Raw genomic sequence first — 23,016 nt, forward strand, 5'->3', positions numbered from 1 at the left:
ACAGCAGCAACAACAGCAGCATCAGCAACAGCAACAAAAACAATGGCAACAACAGCAGCATCAGCAACAGCAACAACAGCAATGGCAACAACAGCCGCAACAATAGCAGCTGCAACAGCAACAAAAGCAATGGCAACAATAGCAGCAGCGATAGCAGCAGCAACAACAACTGCAACAGGAACAATAGCAGCAACAACAGCAACAGCAACAACAGCAGCATCAGCAACAGCAACAACAGCAATAACAGCAGCTACAGCAACAGCAGCAACAACAGCAATGGCAACAACAGCTGCAACAATAGCATTTGCAACAGCAACAAAAGCAATGGCAACAACAGCAGCAGCAGCAATAGCAACAACAACAATGGCAACAGCAGCAGCAACAGCAACAACAGCAACAACAGCAATGGCAACAACAGTAATGGCAACTACAGCAGCTGCAATAGCAGCATAAGCAACAACAGCAACAGGAACAATAGCAGCAGCAACAGCAACAACAGCAACAACAGCAGCAACAACAGCAGCAACAGCAATGGCAACAACAGCTGCAACAACAGCAGCAGCAATGGCAACAACAGCAGCAGCAATAGCAGCAACAACAGCAGCAACAGGAACAACAGCAATGGCAACAACAGCAGCAGCAGCAGCAATAGCAGCAGCAACAACAGCAACAACAACAGCAGCAGCAACAGCAATGGCAACAACAGCAGCACCAGCAACAACAGCAATGGCAACAACAACAGCAGCAGCAGCAATAGTAGCAGCAACAACAACTGCAACAGGAACAATAGCAATGGCAACAGCAGCAACAACAGCAGCAACAGCAATGGCAACAACAGCCACAACAATAGCAGCTGCAACAGCAACAAAAGCAATGGCAACAATAGCAGCAGCGACAGCAGCAGCAACAACAACAGCAACAGGAACAACAGCAGCAACAACAGCAACAACAGCAACAATAGTAATGGCAACAGCAGCAGCAGCAATAGCAGCAACAACAACAGCAACAGGAACAATAGCAACAGCAATGGCAACAACAGTAATGGCAACTACAGTAGCTGCAATAGCAGCAGAAGCAACAACAGCAACATAAACAATAGCAGCAACAACAGCAACAACAGCAGCAGCAGTAAGAGCAGCAACAGCAGCAATAGCAACAGCAGCAACAGCAACAACAACAGCAGAAACAACAACAGCAACAGGAACAATACCAGCATCAATGGCAACAGCAACAGCAACAACAGCAACAATGGCAACAATAACAATGGCAACAACAGCTGCAACAACAGCAGCAACAGCAACAGCAGCAACAGCAGCAGAAACAACAACAGCAACAGGAACAATACCAGCATCAATGGCAACAGCAACAGCAACAGCAACAACAACAACAATGGCAACAATAGCAATGGCAACAACAGCCGCAACAGCAGCAACAACAGCTGCAACAACAGCCACAGCAACAGCAGCAACAGCAATGGCAACAACAGCAGCAGGAGCAACAACAGCAACAGAAACAATAGCAGCAGCAGCAGCAACAACAGCCACAACAACAGCAATGGCAACAATAGCAGCAGCAGCAATAGCAACAGCAACAACGGCAATAGCAGCAGCAACAGCAACAAAAGCAGCAGCAACAACAGCAACAGCAACAACAGCAGCAGCAACAGCAGCAACAGCAACAGTAACAACAGCAACAACGGCCACAACAGCAATGGCAACAACAGCCACAACAACAGCAGCAGCAACAGCAATGGCAACAACAGCAGCAGAAACTACAACAGCAACAGGAACAATAGCAGCAGCAACAACAACAGCCACAACAACAGCAATGGCAACAACAGCAGCAGCAGCAACAGCAACAGCAACAATGGCAACAACAGCAGCATCAGCAACAGCAACAACAGCAATGGCAACAACAGCTGCAACAATAGCAGTTGCAATAGCAACAAAAGCAATGGCAACAACAGCAGCAACAACAGCAGCATCAGCAACAGCAACAAAAACAATGGCAACAACAGCAGCATCAGCAACAGCAACAACAGCAATGGCAACAACAGCCGCAACAATAGCAGCTGCAACAGCAACAAAAGCAATGGCAACAATAGCAGCAGCGATAGCAGCAGCAACAACAACTGCAACAGGAACAATAGCAGCAACAACAGCAACAGCAACAACAGCAGCATCAGCAACAGCAACAACAGCAATAACAGCAGCTACAGCAACAGCAGCAACAACAGCAATGGCAACAACAGCTGCAACAATAGCATTTGCAACAGCAACAAAAGCAATGGCAACAACAGCAGCAGCAGCAATAGCAACAACAACAATGGCAACAGCAGCAGCAACAGCAACAACAGCAACAACAGCAATGGCAACAACAGTAATGGCAACTACAGCAGCTGCAATAGCAGCATAAGCAACAACAGCAACAGGAACAATAGCAGCAGCAACAGCAACAACAGCAACAACAGCAACAACAGCAGTCACAGCAACAGCAACAACAGCAGCAGCAACAGAAACAGCAACAACAGTAACAATGGCAACAACAGCCATGGCAACAACAGCTGCAACACAGCAGCAGCAAGAGCAGCAGCAGCAACGACAACAACAGCCGCAACAACAGCATCAATAACAATAACGCCAACAAGAACAACAGAAACAGAACAGCGGACGCACAGCAGCCGGGCTGACTGGTCCCCAAAGGCAGCCCTGCCCGGCACCTCCCAGGAGGCAGCCATCTGAGGCAAGGCGTGCCCATGGCCCTGGCCTCTGGGTCCCAGGACTAGAACCTTGGCTTGTCACGTACTGGCCGTGTGACTTTGGGCAAGTCCTTTAATCTCTCTTGCTTTGGTTTGTTTTCAGTTGTCAAATGGGGTTAATAACACTACCTATTCCACAGGGCTGCTGCAAGGATTCAATGAGGTGATGCATGAAAGAGCCCGGAAAGCACTAACTGAAAGCTCTTAGGACATCTTAGCTATTGTTACCTGATTTTGCAAAAAAGGAAACAGGCTGAGCGGTACATCAGGAAGTCAAAAGACTCTTTGTAACTAGGATGGGCTCAAGAAAGACATGGGCGGTGGTGGGGCCTCCCACCCTCCCTGTCTTGCAGGCTCCCTCAGTGTCTGGGACGCTATGCCTGGAGCAGCTCTGCTGCCCGAGACAGCCAGCCTGACCCCAGGTGCCAACTTCGGTCAGTCTGCTCTGCTCCAGGCCCTTCTGCCTCCTGTGGGCTGCCCCTCCTCATCTCCTCTGCAGGGGGAGCCTGTGCCCAGCTCTGCCTGGGTCCCCATCTTCCTACACCCTCCTCCTGCCATGCCCTAAGCCTTACAGATCTGTCTTCTGTCTTTGAAAAGTGAACTGGCTTACATGGTACAGAAAACTGAAACGTGCAAATCTTCATAGAAGTTTTGCAGATCGCATAAACAGCAAGAATATAAAATAACAATAGGAATAATCTTTTAAAATATCTCTTTCGCCTACTTTGAACCAGCTTGTTGAAAATGAAAAACTCTTTCAAGTATAGGCATATGTCCCTGAGCTGCACTTCCTTCTTTCAAAACCAGCCAGCATATGTTTAAAAATCTGATTCCCAATGAATCACCTGAGTTCATATTTTCCTGTTTTCCAGAACAGCTGTGAAAACTTCATTAATAATCTCAGTGTTTACTGGACATTTATTAAGCACCAGACACATGATCTCATTTAATCATTGCAAAAATTCAATGACAAGGAACTGTGGTCCCCATTTACAGATGAAAAACTGGAGGCTTAGAGGAGTTAGGGCCACAGGGTAGGAAAAGTGAGGACTCGGCCTGTCAGACTCTGCAGCCCTTGCTCCTCGCCCCCAGGTACTACTGCCTTCCTGTGTTTGGGGCTGACTGGGAAGACCCCAGGGGAAACTCCCTCAGTGATGCTGTGGAAGGAACGCTGTGTTTATCCCACAGCTCTCTGGTGAGCTCCTGCTCTGTGTGGGCCCGGTACTTCTGTAAAGGGGCTGGAGTCTCTGCCCTCAAGGCGAGGCACGCACACACATGGGAAGCTGAAATGAGGTGGCGGCATGGGGTTGATCGAGGTCAAGGATCTCAGACTCAAGTGTCTATGTGCACTGAGCGGATGGGTACCAGGCAGAGGACGTAGGGAAGGCGAGCTTGTGACCACTTCCAGCGGGCGTGTCCTTCAAAGAGCCGAGGGATGGCTCAGCTCCTGTAAATTGTCAGCAGGAGGAGGTGCCTGCTCAGTGTTACCCAGTTCTCTGACTTTTTTCCTTTTAAAAACAGATTCTGGAAATTCAATTTATGTGGAATTTCCCACTTTAAAAAAGCAGCATGTGGGCCAAGCACAGCCCTTGAAATCCTGGTGTCCTGTGGGCTGCCAGTGTGTGACCTCTGGCTGAATTCAAAGCCTCTTCCAACTCTAAGCTGCAAGTTTAGGAAAAGCCTCAGGCCCTTGTGATTCTTCTGCCATGACGTTTGCCCAAGTACTGATTATGTTCAGTGAGAAGGGTTTGTAGCGTGAATACAATTCAGCTCAGTTCACGAAACCAGTGGGCCGAAAATGGAGGAGAATGGATAAAATAAATAGAAACATCCAAGTGTACCACATAAACAAATTTATGAGGAGTGTGTCACATGTATTTATTTCTCTTTATTTAGAATTTTTGAGGTTGCTTATTGAATAGGTGCATATGTATTCAGAAAGTACAAAAAGGTAGGCGCTGAAAAGTTGTCCTCCCACCTGTATCCCATCGTCACCCAATTCCGTAGACAATAATGTTGTGCATGTTCTTCCAGAGATACAAGAAAATTGTATGTATATTTAATGCATATTTTTTTGCTCTTTGTACACAAATGATAGAATATGTACCTTCCTCTGTTTTGCTTTTCTCCCCATTAATAATATATCTAGGAAAACTTACCAGCGTGCATCAAGCTGCCTCATTCTTTTTAATGGCTATGGAATGAGATACCATACTTGATATAACTGGTCTCCCAACGATAGACATTTGTGTTGTTTCCAATCTTTCATTACATAAAAAGTTGCTTTCCCTGAATAATCCTGGACATACGCCATTTTGCACATGCAAATTCCTAGTAGTGTGGAAATGCTAGGTAAAAAGATGTGCACATTTATAATTTGGATACTGTTGTCACATTGCCCTTCAGAGGGGTTTTAAATCTGTCCTCCTGGCAATGCAGACCACCTGTTCCCCCAATTGTTTCCCCAATTAGTTCCCCACATGTTGCAGTGGACCCTTGAACAACACACATTTGAACTGCCCAGGCCCGCTTACATGTGGGCTTTTTCCAGTTAATATATTAGAAAAAATTTTGGAGAATTGTAACAGTTTGAAAAAACTTGCAGATGAACCATGTAGCCTAGAGACATTGAAAAAATTGAGCAAAAGTGAAGTATGTCATGAATGCATAAAGTAGATGTAGATATTAGTCTATCGTTACATGGGCTTAAGGTGAGTGATATAGAATATAAAATTAATAATGTGTTCATTTTCTTACTGTGTTGTAACTTTGCTCTCAGAGAGTTACGTTACCACACAGTATGCCTCTCTCCCCTGTACTGAAGAAACTGCATATCAGACTATCATCATACGTACATGGGTTTTAAAAAAATGTAACGATGTTTCCAACACTATGTTATGACTATGGTTGTAACACTCTATGCCATAAAAATTTCATAACAATTCATTCATTACTGTCTAGGCCAGGCTACTGTGAAGCAATTGTATCAATTACACCAGGTGACCATAAAGCAATCTTATTGTCATTTCGTTATCAACATGTGGATCATTATATCTGTAAATAGATATGAATTTCTTTTTCACATTATCTTTTCATTTTTGATGTCAAGTGTCAGTAATACATGTAACATCTACAGTGTTTTATAGCATGTAAGGCAATATTACTGTAGGTACCAACAGACAATTCATCTTCTAAACTGATGACATAAACTTCTGGAATTAGTAAATAGAGGATAGTGCTATAAATGTATTTCCTCTTCCTTATGATTTTCTTAGTAATATTTTCTTTTCTCTAGCTTACTTAATTGCAAGAATACAGTATATAGTACATTTAACATATAAAATGTGTGTTAATCGACTTTATGCTATATGTGAGCTTCTGGTCAACAGCAGGGTATTGGCAGTTAGGTTTGTGAGGAGTTGAAAGTTATATATGGATTCCTGACTGCACTGGGGGGCAGCGCCCCTAACCCCTGCGTTCTTCAAGGGTCAACTCTACGTTACCAAGGAGTGTGCTCTTTGACAATCCTAGTGGGTATTAATGTGGTGTTAATTTGCACTTCTCTTACTATGAAGGAGATTGAGCATATTTTAATATATTAGAAACCTGTTTTAATCTTTTTTCTTTTGCTAAATTATCTGTTCAAGTCCTTTGCCCACATTTTTTCTACTGAGCAGTTGCACTTGTGAATTTGTTAGCACTCTTTATATGTTGGGAAAGTTAGCTCTTTATGGAGGAGTAAATATTTTCTCTAAATTAGTTTTTGTTTGTTTTTTTTTAAACTTATGATAGTTTTTCAATGAAGAAATTTAAATTTTTATGAAGGCAAACTTTTTTTTCATGAGTCCTGGACACTGGGGGTCAAATTTTAACGACCGTCTTCACTATGAAAGGATAAAGGTATTCTCCCATAGTATTCATTATTTTACTGGTTCTTTTTTTGGACATGTTAGATTCACTTTGATTTCATTTGAATTGAGCTCAGTGTATGGTGTAGGATATAGGTTGAACCTCATTTTTCTTTCCAACTGGCTGCAGAGTTTTCCCAAAACATGGATTGAACAGCTCACTTAGGAACCCCAACTGCCTACCTCTGCATGTTTTCAGCTTCTTCAATGGTCTCTGGCAAAGCCTTCCCTTTGGTCTCTGGAAGCAACAGCACCAGCACTCCGGCAACCAAGCCAACCACCGCTGAAGCCAAACAGACACAAATCACATTCCGAAATGAAGCATGCTGACTCTAAAATTAGAACCCCCCTTATTTCTTAAAAAAAATTTTTTTTTGGTGATCTCCTATACTTTCAGATTCCTTTGCCATCGCTGACTGCCCTATTCTCCATCATAAATATTTTGCCCATTCCCAAGTCCGATGGATTGCAATTCCTTATAGGGAAATGAAATACTTAACATTTTGAGTCACAGTTATTCTCGGCTAGAGGACATTACCACAATATTAAGATCCTTCGGAGTTAGAAAATAACTCTGAAAAAAACCTCAATGCTAAGAAAAGGAAGAATATAACCCTGCCAATATCAAGCACTTAGCAATGAAAATGGGCCTGAAACTTGGATCATAATCAGTTAAAAAAAGCAATGAATCACGTGTTACTGCACAACAGCATTAAATAGGTGAGCCAGGTTTTTAGTTCTGATTCAGGTGTTGGATAAATTCCTTTTTTCTGTGTCTCCAGCTGTGATTTTTTTGCATATGTCAGGGAGGAGGGTGTATAATAGTAAACATTAGGGTGTTTTTGTTTCTCTAAATTCCCATGAAAGTTTTGAGATTGTAAGGTTTTTCTTTCTCTAAATTCCCATTCAGTTTTGAGATTTATATGTTTTTCTATAAAAGGATACAGGAAGCAGGATGTGGGTTCTTCACTCTTTTTGGGGTTTTGAAAAATACATGCTGGACTCCATTTTTGCACCCTTAAAACTGGTAGCAATACAGGCCACGGCACACAGCGGTTCAGGGCACTGGCTAGAACTCTGGGCACCTGAGTCTGGTCCTGATACCCTGCATGCTGGTCTCAGAGCCCTGAGAAGTCCTGTGACCTCCCTGCTGCTCCAGACTCCCCTACAGAAAGCAGGGTGATGTCTCCGCCTCAAAGACTCGTCATGAGGCTGAAATGAATTCACATTTGTTAAGGGCTTAGAAAAGTGCCTGGTACTTGGGAGGAACTAAATAGCGAACCTCTCAAGAGCTTCCCACCCTCTAAAGACTCACGTGGTTGTAACTCATGCCAACAAGAAACATATTCAACTGGCTTTGATTCTCTGAAGCAAGTGTTTGGGAAAAAATATATTATCAAACTATAATCTGTTTAGTATTTTATATTTGCAACGATGGGCCTAATTAACTAGGATGTTTCTTGTTAATTTTTCCAGTACCCTTTCAATCAGGATTTTCCAACGTGTTGATTTGTTGATTTTCAGGCTACTAGAGGACTGTTTCTGGCTATTTCAAGAGCACAATTAGCACGTTATTACTGTGTGAAAAGAAAGGGAAAGAAGTTAAGGTGTAAAATTGTTAGTTTAGCCTCCTATTACCTACTCAGATTAAAGGCTGGGGAGAGAAGAAGATGCGACTGTCAGTAAATATAAAATTGGGAATTGTCTTTGAGTTTACGTCAAACGTTGAAATGCAGGTAAAATTCTTTATCTTCTCAAGGGGACGTAAGACCCGAGAAAGGGACAGCACTGGTTCCTCTGGGTCTGGCCTGTGCATTTCTTTGTCAAATGGTACTTAGAGAAACACGGAGTATCTGTACTCTACCCAGAAATAGCCCGCTGAGCCATGAGTCACTCACTGCCCACCTAGGGGCGCGGCAGAGACTGAGGTGGAAGGGGGACGGCGCGTCCCAAGATGGAAAGGGGGCCCTGGGGTCAGGCCCCTCAGCCAGCGCTGGGCGAGGAAGGAAGGAATCTGGGGCCGTGCCAGCCACTGTGGCCAAAGCGTGATCATCTCAAGATAAAGAGCTCGTGATCTATCAGCTCTGGCTTTCTTGTTGTTCTTAAGTTGGAATGTGGAGAAAGTCACTGGGTCTGTCTTGAGGGTGAGTTCTGTCAACGGTTTGGAACTTTGGCCGGCAGACCTACAGCAGTGGAAAGACATCCCCCTCACAAATCCCTTGTGAAGAAGGAAAGAGCAGAGACACTTGTGTATGACAATGCACAGTACCAGGAGCACAGCCATCTGCTGTCCCCCTGGCAGGCATGCGTCTGAGAGAGGCTTTTCCTCCCCACCCTCCCCCAACGTAAAGCAAGTCTGGTATGCCCACGGGGAAAAGTATTACTTTTTTGTCAAATTAAAAGAAAGGCTCAGAATGAGTCCTAGAGAAGACTGAAATGGGTGCATCAAGGATCTGGGCGAATGTTGAGAAGGTGGCTGTTGTGTGTGTGAATCTGGAGATGTGTCCATGTGGATGCGGAGGAGAGGCTCTGTCCTCTGGTCTACCACGTGGGGAAAGGAATGGATGCTGGGAGACCGGAAGTGCCCAGGACACCCAGTCCCCATCCACAGCCTGCAGACTTCGCATCCAGCACGTGTTCATCATTAGATTTGTCCCCCATCTTCTATCCTGCAGCCTGGTCAGGGAGGGGCGGGCTCAGCATTGCCACGTCCTTGAGGGTCAGAGGAAGGCGCTGTGCTCCAGCTCCTCAAATCTAACTGCTGAGGACTCTGAGCATGGGGATGCCCCACGCCAGCCCGGCTGTTCCCGTTGTGCTAATGCACTTTCTTAATCTGGATCTTCATTTACCCTGGGTTTTGAAATTGCCCTTTGCAAAATTTTAACCACCTTTCTTTGAAGTGATGAAGTAAAAGAGTTTGAATGTTTCCTCGCAGAAGAGGCAGGAAGAGTTAAGTCTTGGACAAAGAGACCCTAGGAGGGCGGAAATCAGTGAGAAGAGAGGAGCTTCCTCAGGGGGAGCCTCATCTCCCTCTCCGTTGACTTTGCACCTCAATGGGCATGAGTCCTAGTGGGTTCCCATAACTGAGTACCACTGGCTGCTAACACTATTAGTAATACACTAGTAATAGGACCGATTACTGGTCATATTTACTAGTTACTTATAGGCATGAAGCCTACTTTGAGGTAGAAAAATGGAGCCCCTAGAAAAATAGGTTATCATTCAAAGGCATCTCTGAGGTTTTCTTACCAAAAACCACCAGCGGGAGCTCATGCCAGATGTCAGTGAGCCGGTACACCAGGAAAGGTGTGATGATGCCACCGATGTCACACATGGAGGAGCAGACGAGGACCCCAAGGTTCCTGAAATGCGGGAAACTAGTGTAACTTTTTACTTGTCACAGTACAGTGGTTACCTCCCACCCCGCCGTGAATAAATACTCCCCCAAATCATTAAAATGTGTGTGAATGGAGAGAAAACGTTCATGTTAATTCCATCCACGTTCTGTTGCACTTGTTTTATGTTAACTTTCTTGAAGACTTTTAATTGGGGGCATTTTCACTTTCTACTGCCATGGCCTGGCTCCCCTGCTCCGTTCTGTGTTTGGGTCGCTTCTGACCGCTCCCTCCCATGGCCAGTTGGTAAGCCCTCTCTGGCAATTCCATCTCTTCTGTTCTCATCACACGGCTTCTGTGTTTTATCCCAGCCTGCAAGTGTGAGGTGCGACTGGCTGCTGCCGTGAAATGTTCTCATCCTCCCTTATCCTGTCTTTTGAAAAGGCAGGGGTCTTCTGCTGGCACCTGGGGTTGTTCTCATCAGTAAAGAAACATCCCAACTGCCCTCTTCACGCTGAGGAAAAGGTGCTCACCTGATGAACGTGGGGTACAGCTCGGCGTTGACCAGGCAAACCATCTCATAGGCCATTGTAATTCCCATCCGCCCCAAGCACGCGGCTGTAACTCTCAGCCATGGTAGATCTGAGAGGAGAAACACATCACTTACACATGCTGTGCACGCCCCCTGGTCTCGGAACGGGGCTCCAGAGAGGGCTTCGCAAGGAGAACGTGTGCCCTCCAGAAGGGAACAAGAATGCACAATCGGTTCCTCTAGAGACTCAAGAAAATTCAGCAGAGTTCCCCACGTCTGTTTTAACCTCAGACGCAGTTCTGACACTCTGCACTTTAGACCTCAGTCATGAATGACAGCAGAATTATCCCAGCTTCCAAAGTGGGGCCCACTTTAGTCTACAGAGGTCACCCAAAGAAATAGCAAAATACAGACATGTTAAAACTATTTGCTAATAATTGAAAGATTAAAAAAAGCCCCATGTTGGTAATAGGATTCTGTTATACAGGTTTTTGCTCCCCTTCATTGAGAAAGCATTTTAAGAGGAAAGAAAGGAACTGAAGAGTCATTCATTGACAGCATTTATCTCAGTTTTCTCCTTTATTCTGCAGGGAGGTCAAGGAAATGATGGAATAAGATTATCGTGCTGGGGCTGCCTGCCCCCAAGCCCGTGCTGTCTGCTCTGGGCCACCTTGGTGGGCTGCAGCCCGGGTCTGCCCAGGCTGTCTTGTTACGTTACATCAGAGAAGCAGCGGGCGTGAGTATATTACATCAGGCAACCACTGGGCGTGACTGTTCTTAAAGGCAGAGTGGCCGTATGGGTTGGCTCAGGAAGGCCCCAGATACTGCATCCGTTCTTTCCAAATCGACTTGGATGGTAAGTTACATGGTCCTCCTATCAGAGGGCCGTGACACCCCGGCTGCTCAGGGCCTTGGAAGACAGGATCCCATTCTTACCCTCAGGGATAAAAACCGAGGCTAGACAGGCTGCCCCTGCCACCATATTTGCTGCAGCCCACGGATACCGGCGACCTATGCGGTCAATGGTGAGGATGATGATGAAGGCGGCTGGGAACTCAACCAGGGCAGAGTAGAAGAAATCCAGGTAGATATCGCTCCCGGCGAGGCCCATGTGCATGATGAGGCCCTGGTAGAGAACAGAGCTGGTGAACCTGAGCAGAGAGGAGAGCTCGGGTCAAGCCAAGCACCACGAGCAAGGCCCCGAGCGGCTGATCGCAGGCCGCCTCTCTCTGTCATCTCCTCGTTGCTCTCCCCTCGATTTCACTGCTTTCATTCTCCCTGACCCACTCTGGTGGTTGGCTGTGACCCTGGGCCCAGGAAAGGGGAAGAGGCAGGACTACATTCCCTGGCAAAACCGAAAGGCAAGAAGGGGCGTCTTACTAGAGTGACTTATTGAATAAAAGTGAATCAGGTTATTAGTGGTTGTTAATAATTCCTCTCTGTGATCTTCCAGTACCATCAAAATCACAAGGACTGACTCTTCAATCCAAATTTTAGGAAACTGGGAGACCAGACGGGCGCCATATTCCCAAATGAGTAGAGCCTCCACTTCCTGATGACTTGTCTTCCGACGTGATACAAACAACATTTTGATGATGTTTCTAGTTTTGTTGACTAAAAGTGTTCATTGTAATGGAGAAGATGGGGATAATCAGCAAGAGTCACAGTTATCCAGAAAAGGAAGGAAGGATAATGAGGTGGAACTTCACTGATGCATTTCACACGTAATGTTGCGGAGGCTGCTAAATTAATCCCTGACGAGCTTTGCTTTTGTGAGTGATTGTGGCTCTCCCTTTGGCTGGCGTGAGTCATCCCAGAGATGCTGCAGACGGAGAGGAAGTGTGCTCCACCGAAGAGGGCTGGTGGGAGCTCGCAGGGCAGCCTGCACACGGTGAGGACAAGCTTTAGTTACTGGGCTGTGAAGCCAGTGGATTATTCTTACGGTTTATTCTTGTTCGGATGTTTATTCATTTTCTCCAGGAGGAAAAGAAAAAGAAAAAGCCATTTCTTTGCCAGCCTAGCACCATCAGGAGAGATCTAGCTACACTCATAATCATTCACTTTGTTTGGGCTATGTATAGAATCACCTGGAGAATTGAAAAAGTATTGGTTCCTGGGCCCTTCTCTTGACCAATTAAACCGTATCCTTGTGGGGAAGCTTTGGTATTTTATAATCTCCTACGTGATTCTAAGACAAAGCCAGGGTTGAGAATGTAGTGATGTATATGTTGGGATTGTAGGCTGAATTCAACACTCTCCCGAGAAAAATGATTTCCGGAAAACCTGCTATCAGCGAGCCCCCTTGCCGTCCACCACTGATGCTAACTGGACACAGGCTGGGCTTTGAAGTTACCCTTGGTTCCTCCCTTTATGTCGATAATTGGAGTGAAAAGAATTTGGAGCGATTTTAAAGTGAAAAGTATTCCTCACCAGTTATACATCAAGATCAAAGTGTGTTTCCTTATCTGAGGGGTTCTGACCAAGTCAAGAAATGAAGGGTTCAACTTCTCGCCAACTTCCTCATCGGGTCGGAGGCTCTAAGAATAGAAACAACAGGAAGGGCTTTGTATATTTACTGTTGGTGTCCCCGTCACCCAGGGACGACGAGGATGCCTCACAAGTGCTGAGTGAGTATTGCACGTCCAGGACGAGCTAAGCCCTTCACACACATCTGCTCACCTCGTTGTTCCAGCAACCCCACAAGTTAGGTTCTGTCTTTCCACCCCATTTCACAGAAGAGGAAGCTGCGCCACAGAGAAGGGAGGTAACTCACGCACCGTTGATAAAGCACGGGGGGGGGGAGCCAGCCCAACAGCCCGGAGGGTTGACACTGACACGCCTCCTCTGCCCACTCGGACCGTGTGTGGTTCAACGGTCAGGAGGCTGTGCTCTGAGACCCCGGGACTCAGGCCAGCATCAGCCAGACTGAACCCGAATCTGCATGTACACAAGGCGAGTCCTGGGTGCAGAATTGAGAAGCCCGCTCTAGAAGAACACAGAAGGTGAATATTCCATCTCGATGGCTCTGAAAGCAGAGCCCTTTTGAGAACCGCTCCACTCTGCCTCCTTCTAAAGCAACACTTGGCAGTGTGAGAAGGTCAGGGAACCAGGGGCAGAAATCCCCAGAAGACCAGCAATGACCAGACTTGCTGCCATCACACGAACTCTGAACTTGGGTGAGACAGTGACCCTCATGTGCTTTGGTCCCTGGCCAGTTTGAGAGGATCTAAAACCTCAGATCAGTGCTATGCCAATTGTTCGTGGGAAAAACTACGTATTCCAATCACCCAGAAACCAGAGGAAGTGAAGAAAAGAGGCCTCTGAGTTCCCGAATCCTCATTCTAAACGTCATGTGAATCTCAAATTCTTACAGGTCTCCTGTCTTAGAGCCTCATCAGAAATGGTTTGCTCTTATTTCTACAGAATTTCCTAATAAGCTTGATTTTCTCTTTTCCAGGTCCTGCCAGACGAAAGGTTTAAACTGAAAGTGCTGAGTTCTGCAAAAGGCAAAACACTAAATGCAGAAAAAACGGAAACGGCGGTAATTTCTTCTATGGCTACTATACATAAAAATGGATTCAAAAATTTTCTTCTGTATAGGCCAGGGAACTATGTTCAGTATCTTGTAATAACCTTCAATGAAAAAGAATATGAAAATGAATATATGCATGTACATGCATGACTGGGACAGTGTGCTGGTCACCAGAAACTGGCACATTGTAACTGATGGTACTTCAATTAGGAAAAAATAAAGAAGGCGGCAGGGGATTGCTTAAAATATTTTGGGATAATCTCTGTCCCAAATTTTTAGCATTCTAAGAAATGATTTGTGTCTGAAGAGTCTTCCCTCTGGGGAAGATGTCCCTCCCCGCGGATGCCGACAAACACAGGCAAACAGGATGCCGGGGACTAGCGCGTGAGGACCAGCACAGTCTCGAGGAGAGCAAGGCAGAAGCTCCTCACTTGATGTCTAAGTGGTCTTCGGTTTCCTTTTAGTTTTATGTGTTCCATCAGCTTAAAATATTCTACCAGGGAACCACACATCTCAGTACAACAGGAATCTCCTATTGTTCAGAGGGAGTGGGCTTCCCAAATCCTCTTCTTCACTGTCCCCTGAGTTGATGCTTCAGCCGCTGGCTCACCTGGAGCGAGGCAGGCAGGGATTTTCCATTTTTCTTTGCAATGTGCTTAATGATTCTCATGGCTTTAGCACTTTTCTTCTGGGAGATCAGCCACCTCGGAGACTCAGGTACACACCTAGGGCAGAGAACAAGTGTTATCAGTGCTGTCAGGTGGTGGGGAACCCCTGTGGAACCCCTTCCCCCGAATGGTCATAGTCAGACTTCTGGGAAGGATCTTACCCAGTGAGGTTCGCTTGAATCCGTAAAGAAATAGAAGCCTGAAGGGGCTTGACCACAATGGAAACCATCAACAGAATGAAAAGGCAGCTTACTGAACGGGAGAGGGTATTTGCAAATCATAGTTCTGAGAAGGAGTTAATATCCAAAATATATAAATAACTCATTCAACTCAATAGCAAAACACTCCCCAAACAATTCAATTTAAAAATGGGCAGAGTATCTGACTAGGCACTTAAAAAAAAAAAAGACATACAGAGGGCCAACAGGCACATGAAAAGATGCTTGACATCACTAATTACCAGGGAAAAGCAAATTAAAATCACAATGAGATATCATCTCACGCATGTCAGAATGGCTATTATCAAAAAGACAAGAAATAACAAGTGTTGGCGAGGATGTGGAGAAAAGGGTTGCACTGTGGGTGCAAATGTAAATTGGTACAGCCACAGTGAAAAACAGTATGGAGATGCCTTTAAAAAAGTAAAAATAGAACTACTATACGATCCAGAAATTCCATTCCTTGTTATTTATCCAAAAAAAAAAACCAAAAATAAGGACTTGAAAATATATATGCTCACCCTTGCTCACTATAGCAATTTTTTTTACAATAACCAATATATGGAAGCAGCCCAAGTGTCCATCAATAGATGAATGAATAAAGAAGATGTGTATACACATATACATATATATGTAACTATCTCCCTCAGTATCCATGGAGGAATTAGTTCCAGGAATTCCTGTGGATACCCAAATCCCGGGATGCTCCAGTCCATTATAATATATACATATAAAATTCTGAGACCTGATCTCCCAAAGGAATGAGGTAACAGTTTGAGATCGGATGGTACTAGTATTTAAAAGCCAGCCTGCATAGATTAAACTTGATCTAGCAGGACATGGGGAGCCCCTGAGCATCCTTGAGCAGGACTATAGTAACTTGCTTTGAGAAGCCGGGTTTTGGGGTGGATGGGAGGAGGGGACTTTTGGGAAGGAGGTGGTGGCACTGCTCTGCTGGTAGTTCTGAAGAAGAGTCAGAAAGGCCCCAGTTGGGGTCATCCCCCTGGAAGAGAAGGGTTGCTTTGAGAGGTGGGGCTCAGGAGAAACTCAGGATGGATATTTTGTGGGGGTGCTTGCAACGGAGAGAAGAATAAAGAACAATTCCTCTGTTAAGACTCGACATCTTATGCGTGACAAGGACATTGTGCTGTACACCAGAAACTGACATGTTGTAACTGACTATGCATCAATTTAAAAAAATTAAAAAAAAAAGACTCCACATCAGGAACAGAAGTGTGTGGTGCTCAGAGGCAGTCAGTCCCCAGCTCACTACATGGAATCTCTCCCTGTGACGTTGCAGGGCAATTTTTCTAGTTCACACTTGGTGCCCACACTTCAGGAAGCGGCATCAGTCTGGCCATGAACTGTTACCTGAGCTGAAGGGCCAAGAAGGTGAAGGACTTGGGAGCAAGTCAGAAAAGTTAGGAAGTGGAGTTGGTTAGCTGAGAGTGGAAAGTCTCGAGGGACTCTTGGAGGCATATCCAAACAGTTAAAGAACTGCCTGGCAGAATAGAAATTAAGGTAATTTTTTGAGGCCGTACATGCAGAATTAGGAAATCTGGATAAACTTGATGGGGATGTGAACTCTTGCTCAGTGAACAGTCTCTTGATCCTGAGCTTTGGGTTCTAGAGAGAAATGGTTTGCTTGATGATAAAGTGTTATCCATGAGTGTTCGAGCAGAGGCTGGACAGTCACCCACTGGGGCCCTTGCTGTGGGACTCCTGTCCCAGACAGGAAACTGGTCCAGAGGATCCCTAATGTTATCTGACCTCTAAGAGCTGACAGCCCACCGGGACAGACAGTCCAGTCATGCAATGTCAAATGAAGAGTTGACCCCAACAAACAGTGAAAGGTGAGATTATAGAGGTTTGTGCACAATGCCACCGGGCAGGGGACAGAGGCCCTGCCTGGACAGGCTGACCAGAGTCAGCTTCAAAGAGGGTGGGGCTTGCACAGGTCCCTCCTCCTGTGACTTCCACGCCCCTCGGCCCCTGTAACTCCTCCTTTCTCGCCACTGGTTCCACCTCACTCTTCTTCCATCTCAGTTCCTCGTCCTCAGCTTGGCTTTCAAAAACTTGTTTTCTGGTGTTCTGCCCAATCCCCTTCCTCTCCTGGCCCCATTCACTTCCTCTGAGTGATCTTAGCCATCCCATAGTGACAACAGACATGAACTGTACTTGATTTCCTCGTCTTTCAGTTTGATTACATCTGGATGTCTGCACGTTGATGCCCTTCCAGCATCTCAGATCCACCATGTCCAATCTCCCATCATCTTTCCTTCCAAACCCGCTCCTCCTTCTCTGGTCTTTATTTCTGAACAACACACAGATGCCCAAGCCTAACCTCTGGGTGCCATCCACTAGGCACCTCCTCCCTGTAAACCTCCACATTTAGTCTATCACCAAGCTCTGCCATTGACACCTTATTAAAGTTGTTTATAACTTTTCCTCATCACACCCACAACTTCTGTCTAAATTCAGGCCCTGGTCCCCTCTGGCAAGGATGATGACAACAGTCTCCTATCTGATCTCTTTGCCTCCATTCTTCCCCTAAAACAGTTGTTTTCTACTCTTCACCTTGAGCGATCTTTGGAAAATGCAGTCCCATTGAGGGGAGCTTGTAGAAATGTAAGAAAATCAAATTTGACTCTCCTGCGTGAAAGTGGCAGGAAGGTGCTTCCGAGTGGTCAGAACTTGGATAACAGGTGGACCTTTTCTGCCATGCTAAAGCACTAGGTTTTCATTCTGAGGAGAGTAAAACTATTGGAAGACTTATTCTGGAGAGCAACATGGCAGAAGTGGATGTTTACAATGCAGTGAGGCGTGGGTTAGATGGTAAAGTCAATGCCAAAGAGACCAGTTATGGCCTATCCCAGTGATCGAGGCAAGAAATAATGAATTCCTAATGAGAATAGGGAAAAAAGGGAGGTGGATTCAGAGATGTATAGAAGGTAGAAAGGATACAGGGGTGGAGTTACAGATGACCCTCAGAATTTACTGGCTTTTGGAGGAGAAACAGGCTTCCTGGGAAAGGCTGAGATGTTCAGTTCTCAGACAAGACAGCTCTGGGGAGGACAGGTAGGTATATATCCAGGAACGGAATGAGTGGATTTTTGCATAGGAGAGGGATTTGGTTGATTATCCAGCATCTGTCTTGCTTCGTTTTCAGGTAAACTTGCGGTAGGGGTTTCTGACAGTGTCTGCTGTTTCTACTGCTTTCCACGTTTCCCTTGGGCAGGGGTGACAGACATATTTCAGTTGCCCTGGTAACTCTGATTGATTGGTGTGGTCTGTCTGGGGTGCCGTGCTGGCCTTATCTGGGATGAAGGCTGCTGTGATTGATTGGGGATGTCTGCGTTGGGCATGGATGTGGGAAGTGGTGACAAAAGTATCATACTTCACCTTCTCTGTCGATCCTGAAGCTTGTTGTGAGGGGCAGAATCAGAACAGTAATATTGTCAATCCCTTCAAAGGGTTTCATGGCCACTAGAAGCTAATTTAAACACCACATAAATAATGTGAATGTATGAGATGCAGGTCATAAAACTCTGAAGCTCCGAGTGAAAGGACATTTGATTCCAGAGGGGAAGACAGGTTGAAGCTTGTGATCTTTATCTCTGAAACATGGACCTGGGTCTCCTGTGACACAGAAGAGCGAAGAAGACCTTAGGCTGGAAGGATGATGTGTGTTGGGGAAAACAGCCTTTTTAGTGACATAAACATGTCAGCTTATTTCCTTTTTGTTCCACATGGACTTACCAGTAATACAGCAAGAAGCAGAAGTTGGGCAGAGTCACCGTCAGCTGAAGCCACCTCCAGTGCGGAAGCCCGTACGCCACCCCAGCAAGTACCAGGAGCCCAATGGTGAAGGCCACTTGGTAAAAAATCCCCACTGTTCTCCGATAGCTCAGCCCGACAAACTCTGTAACTGCAGAGAGACCCCAAACGGTCAGTGCAAGTCAGTCCAACAGTGGGTTGGCCATCCAGCTATGGGGAAACCAGAATGCCAACCTCAGAAAAGTAGTCCAAATTCTAGAATTTTCTACACAGCTCTCTGAAAATTTTAAAATGTTCTTTGGGGCCTATTTTGTTATAATTATTGCTGTTGTGTTAAGTAATGTAAAATCTTATAATCCCACATTAAATGGGGTGAAGGTCCTGCCAACATGAGCAAACCATCTGATTTACAGAATAATCTCAAGGGCAAATGCAATTGTATTTCAGATACATGCAAAATTTTGATTTAGGGCAAAAAAAGCAGTGATAATTCAAGATGAGTAACTGAAACACTGAATTTAGATTGTAGATGGTTTTCATGCAAATGAACAGCTCGATATAACTTGTTCTCTTCCACGAGTTAAACATTTTCTTGGCAATCCTGTTAATATGTGTAAATGTGTACAAAAACCTAGTGACAGGTTTCCAAGCTGACTGGAGATGGTTAGTACTGGCTTGCAAAAGCTGATTTAAAAACCAGCTTGCAAAATTTCTGAGAATAACAAATTTTGCAAGCTGGTTTTTAACCCATTGGTATCTTAAAATCAGTAGTGGTGGGAGTATTCACAACTTAGAAACTGGAAAACACTATGAATGAGGGCTTTTTATTTGCCAAGAGCTGGCTTACTGGCATAACACTGCACATGGCATAATAATCAGCCTTCTCCATCCCATGACTACGTCACGACAGATGCATGCAGTCTGTGGTACATGGATTCAGAAAATAGTCATTTCGCTATCACAGACACTAGAATTGAGATTCCAGATATTCAATGAACCACAGAGTTTTTGCCTTAAATGTCTGGAAATCATGTTAAAGACTTCAGCGATCTGTAAGCCAAATAGAAATGCACTCTAAAATTATTTCTATAAATTACTGTGAATTATCCAAAAGTATTTAAAAAGAGAGTTAAGGGAAATTATGTACATGCTCAATAAATAGAAAAGTCTGTCTTTCAAAGTGGTTGGGGTCACGGGTGAGGTCTGGGGGCGGCGGGTAGACAGAGGGGGCATGGCAGGTACACCTTCGGGGCATTCAGAAGGACTGGAGAGACGTTAATGGGAGAAAGCTAAGATTCAAATTTATACAATCAAACTCTACGTATTTCTACAAGTCATGTGTTCTAGAAACCAAAGTTCTCATCGGATAACTGTGTACATGAATTCCTTTGTTGTCCAGACACAGATCAGGTGACTACCCCGGCAGGCACGTGGGAGTGTTAAGCACCATCTCCTCTTTGTCTCACAGGACTCCCCAGATTAACTTTACCAGGTAATATTTTAATATTTTAAGCACATATATGCTAGTTGTCTCGTGTGAAATGAGCGATTTGCTAATGTTATTTCAATTTCAGTGTCCTTTTCCCTTTGTATGATGCTATTAGAATGTGGCTGAAGGGAAGGTAAGGATGGAGTAAATTCTCAACATCTAATTATGGTGGGAATTCTTCTTAATAACTATTTTAAAGATGCCGTGCTGGCATAATTCAAAATTCTCCTATAATCCGTGGAGCTTAAGCGTAACTCTGATTCCTAACAAGTAGGATGTCAGTGATACTCCTGGTCCTATAAATGGCTAGCTGAGGGGCTGAGACTGACCACAGCACCTGCATCCTCAGTCTCCTTGCATATAAATTGAAGATCACTGTGGTTTCTAGACTGAATATATTCAAAGTAATCAAGTCCCTTATAAATCTAACATATTTCTCATCATTGAATTTTCTCTCTGTTGTAGCCTGGTAGCCTGGACTTTTCTCTCTATGTAACTCCCCAGGGTACAGAAAACAAAAATTCCTGAAGTGTTACATGAGAATTTGGAAGGCACGATGTTTACCCTCATTTCTGCTTCATTGTTTTCTTTACAAGAGGAATGCAAAATGAGTTGACTGAAAAGAATTTAGAAGTTCTTCTGATACAGAAAAAAGAAATCAACATTGTCTTGAAGCTGAGTCCATTTTTCTGGGCAGCTGCCCCCCCCCCCCAACTATATTTTTGCAGCAACGTCCCTTTCGCCCCAAGGCTGCAATTGCAAGCGTTCTTACTCAGGATGTAGCCTATTAACCAGCCTGCCTTGCTGACCAGTCCTTGGATCAAGCGAAAAATTAGCATCCACGTGTAGGTCGGGGAAACGGCCATGAGCACTCCAGACGCCGCGTTTATGAGGATTGTAATCAAGAGACAGAGCTTACGGCCAAACCTGCCAGGAGAAAACGAAGAAAGGGAACAGAATGAGATCAGATTCATGAGGCTGTAGAAAGTTCACGGAAGTTACGGAAATCTAAAGTGGAGGCTAACTCTGAATCACGGAGGTCAGGAGGTGCGGATTGACATCCACCAAGAGAGCCCCTGACTTCAGGCCAGTCCCGCCAGGGCTTTTCATCAGGGCGCTGGCGTGTACGCTGGAAGCACAGGGACCCATTCACCCCAGGCTAGAGCCCCTCTCAGATCCACAGCTTGGAGGGTGCGCAGGGAGAGGGCCGCTCCTCGGGCCACCAGTGCTGAACGCCCCCGGGGCCCGTCTGGGGCTTCCGTCATCACTTGAGCCGGGTCTTTGCACCGACAGTCTCAGCAAACTGCCCACCTGGGAGCATTTGCTTTCGGAAAAACAGCTTCTTTGTTCTTTTTCTCTTTGGAGATAATTCCACTGACTGGCCGCCCCCTGGATGGATTTAACCAGTCTCTGGTGCAGGCACATTCATGTGGCTTAAGATTTTTTGGCCTGAGATTTTTTTAAAACATTTTTATTATTTTTTGGGGAGGAGGGTAACTGGGTTTATTTACTTGTCTGTTTGTTTTAACGGAGGTACTGAGGACTGAATACAGGACCTCTTGCATGCTAAGCATGGGCTATACCACTGAGCTATCCCCTCTCCCCTATAAACAACAAAACTCAGTGTTCAATATGCTTCCCCATCTATTTGCAACACCACTTTTGAACTCTGGTATTTGTCTGTCTCCTTGGAGACGGTCTGTTGTGTGGCGCTGTCATCGCTTCCCATGTGGCCGTCCCACAGGGCCTTTGCTCTGGGGGACCCTAGCAGGCTAGCTTCCATGTGTTATTTGAGGGCCTTGGGTTTTATCAGTTTAGGGACCAGGAGAGGTCTCAGAACACAGAGTAGCGGAAAACTTGGGATGCTGCGTTTAACCACCTTACCACTTACTGTGATGTCAGGCGAGTTATTCCACCTTTCTCAGCTTCTTCATCTGGAGAAGACCTACCTGACCCAGCTGATCAGAGAATTCAGCGTGGTAACACGTGTAAAGAGCTCGGCACGCAGCCCTCCCTCCTCCCTCCCTTCGCAGCGCTGGCTCCCAGAAAGCTGACTTGAGTTTCAGTCTCTTACTTTCACATTTCATCATGTCCTCCTGGTTTTGTTCCAAACGATGCCCTAATCAGCTGTCAGAGGGTATTTGAAAAACTCTTCGTAGAAAGCAGTATTTTATTTAATCTTTGTTTATCCACTTCAAACTGGATGTCCCTAGGGTACCCACATCGTTAGAAGTGGACATTCAGTGTGGCTGGACAACTTTTTTTTTCTTGGTGGAAATGCTGGGGATTGAACCCGGGGCCTCATACAGTGGACATTTCTTAATTGCTGCTCTTCTTTTAGGCAAGTATGTTCTAGTGACCATTTCAACACCAACTGACCATTTGAAAATAATCTGCAGCATTAATAATTACTTGAGACTATTAATGCTTTAAATATGAAATTTAAAGATCAAGCAGTCTCATTAATTATTAATGTAAACTGCTAAGCTTCTTAAAACTCTGTTTTGACCGCACCATTTCTTAAGTCTCAGTTAACAGTTCCCTTTTGTAAATATATAGCCCCTCGACCTTTCATCCCCAGCCTTTCAGAGTCACGTCTCAGCGTGACATTTTAGACTTTCTTCCCACTTCCTCCTTCCTGAACCCCTTCCTTTGCCCTCAAAGACTTCATAAGTATTTGCTCAAGTAATAATTGTACAAATTCCGAAGTTGACTCAGGCATACTGTGAAGTACCACAACCACGCTTCCACAGACGGACAGAATCCCGCGGCTGACAAGAGGGAACACTCACCATCTGA

At 45.2% G+C, this 23,016-nt stretch overlaps 1 protein-coding gene across 1 annotated transcript in view; it reads right to left on the bottom strand.

Annotated features, from left to right (window-relative positions):
• Window positions 1-23,016, bottom strand: part of SLC22A2 (solute carrier family 22 member 2) — a 34,989-nt gene that overhangs the window by 6,255 nt on the left and 5,718 nt on the right. The window contains exons 3-10 of the mRNA XM_072966344.1: window positions 20,990-21,144; window positions 18,711-18,879; window positions 14,676-14,790; window positions 12,964-13,070; window positions 11,470-11,684; window positions 10,535-10,643; window positions 9,916-10,028; window positions 6,850-6,949 (exon numbers count right to left, since the gene is read on the bottom strand). Coding sequence (XP_072822445.1) covers window positions 6,850-6,949; window positions 9,916-10,028; window positions 10,535-10,643; window positions 11,470-11,684; window positions 12,964-13,070; window positions 14,676-14,790; window positions 18,711-18,879; window positions 20,990-21,144 — 1,083 coding nt within the window. The remainder of the gene's footprint in view (window positions 1-6,849; window positions 6,950-9,915; window positions 10,029-10,534; window positions 10,644-11,469; window positions 11,685-12,963; window positions 13,071-14,675; window positions 14,791-18,710; window positions 18,880-20,989; window positions 21,145-23,016) is intronic.

The sequence above is a fragment of the Vicugna pacos genome, chromosome 8 (assembly GCF_048564905.1).
Source record: "Vicugna pacos chromosome 8, VicPac4, whole genome shotgun sequence".
In the NCBI taxonomy this organism is placed as follows: Eukaryota; Metazoa; Chordata; class Mammalia; order Artiodactyla; family Camelidae; genus Vicugna; species Vicugna pacos.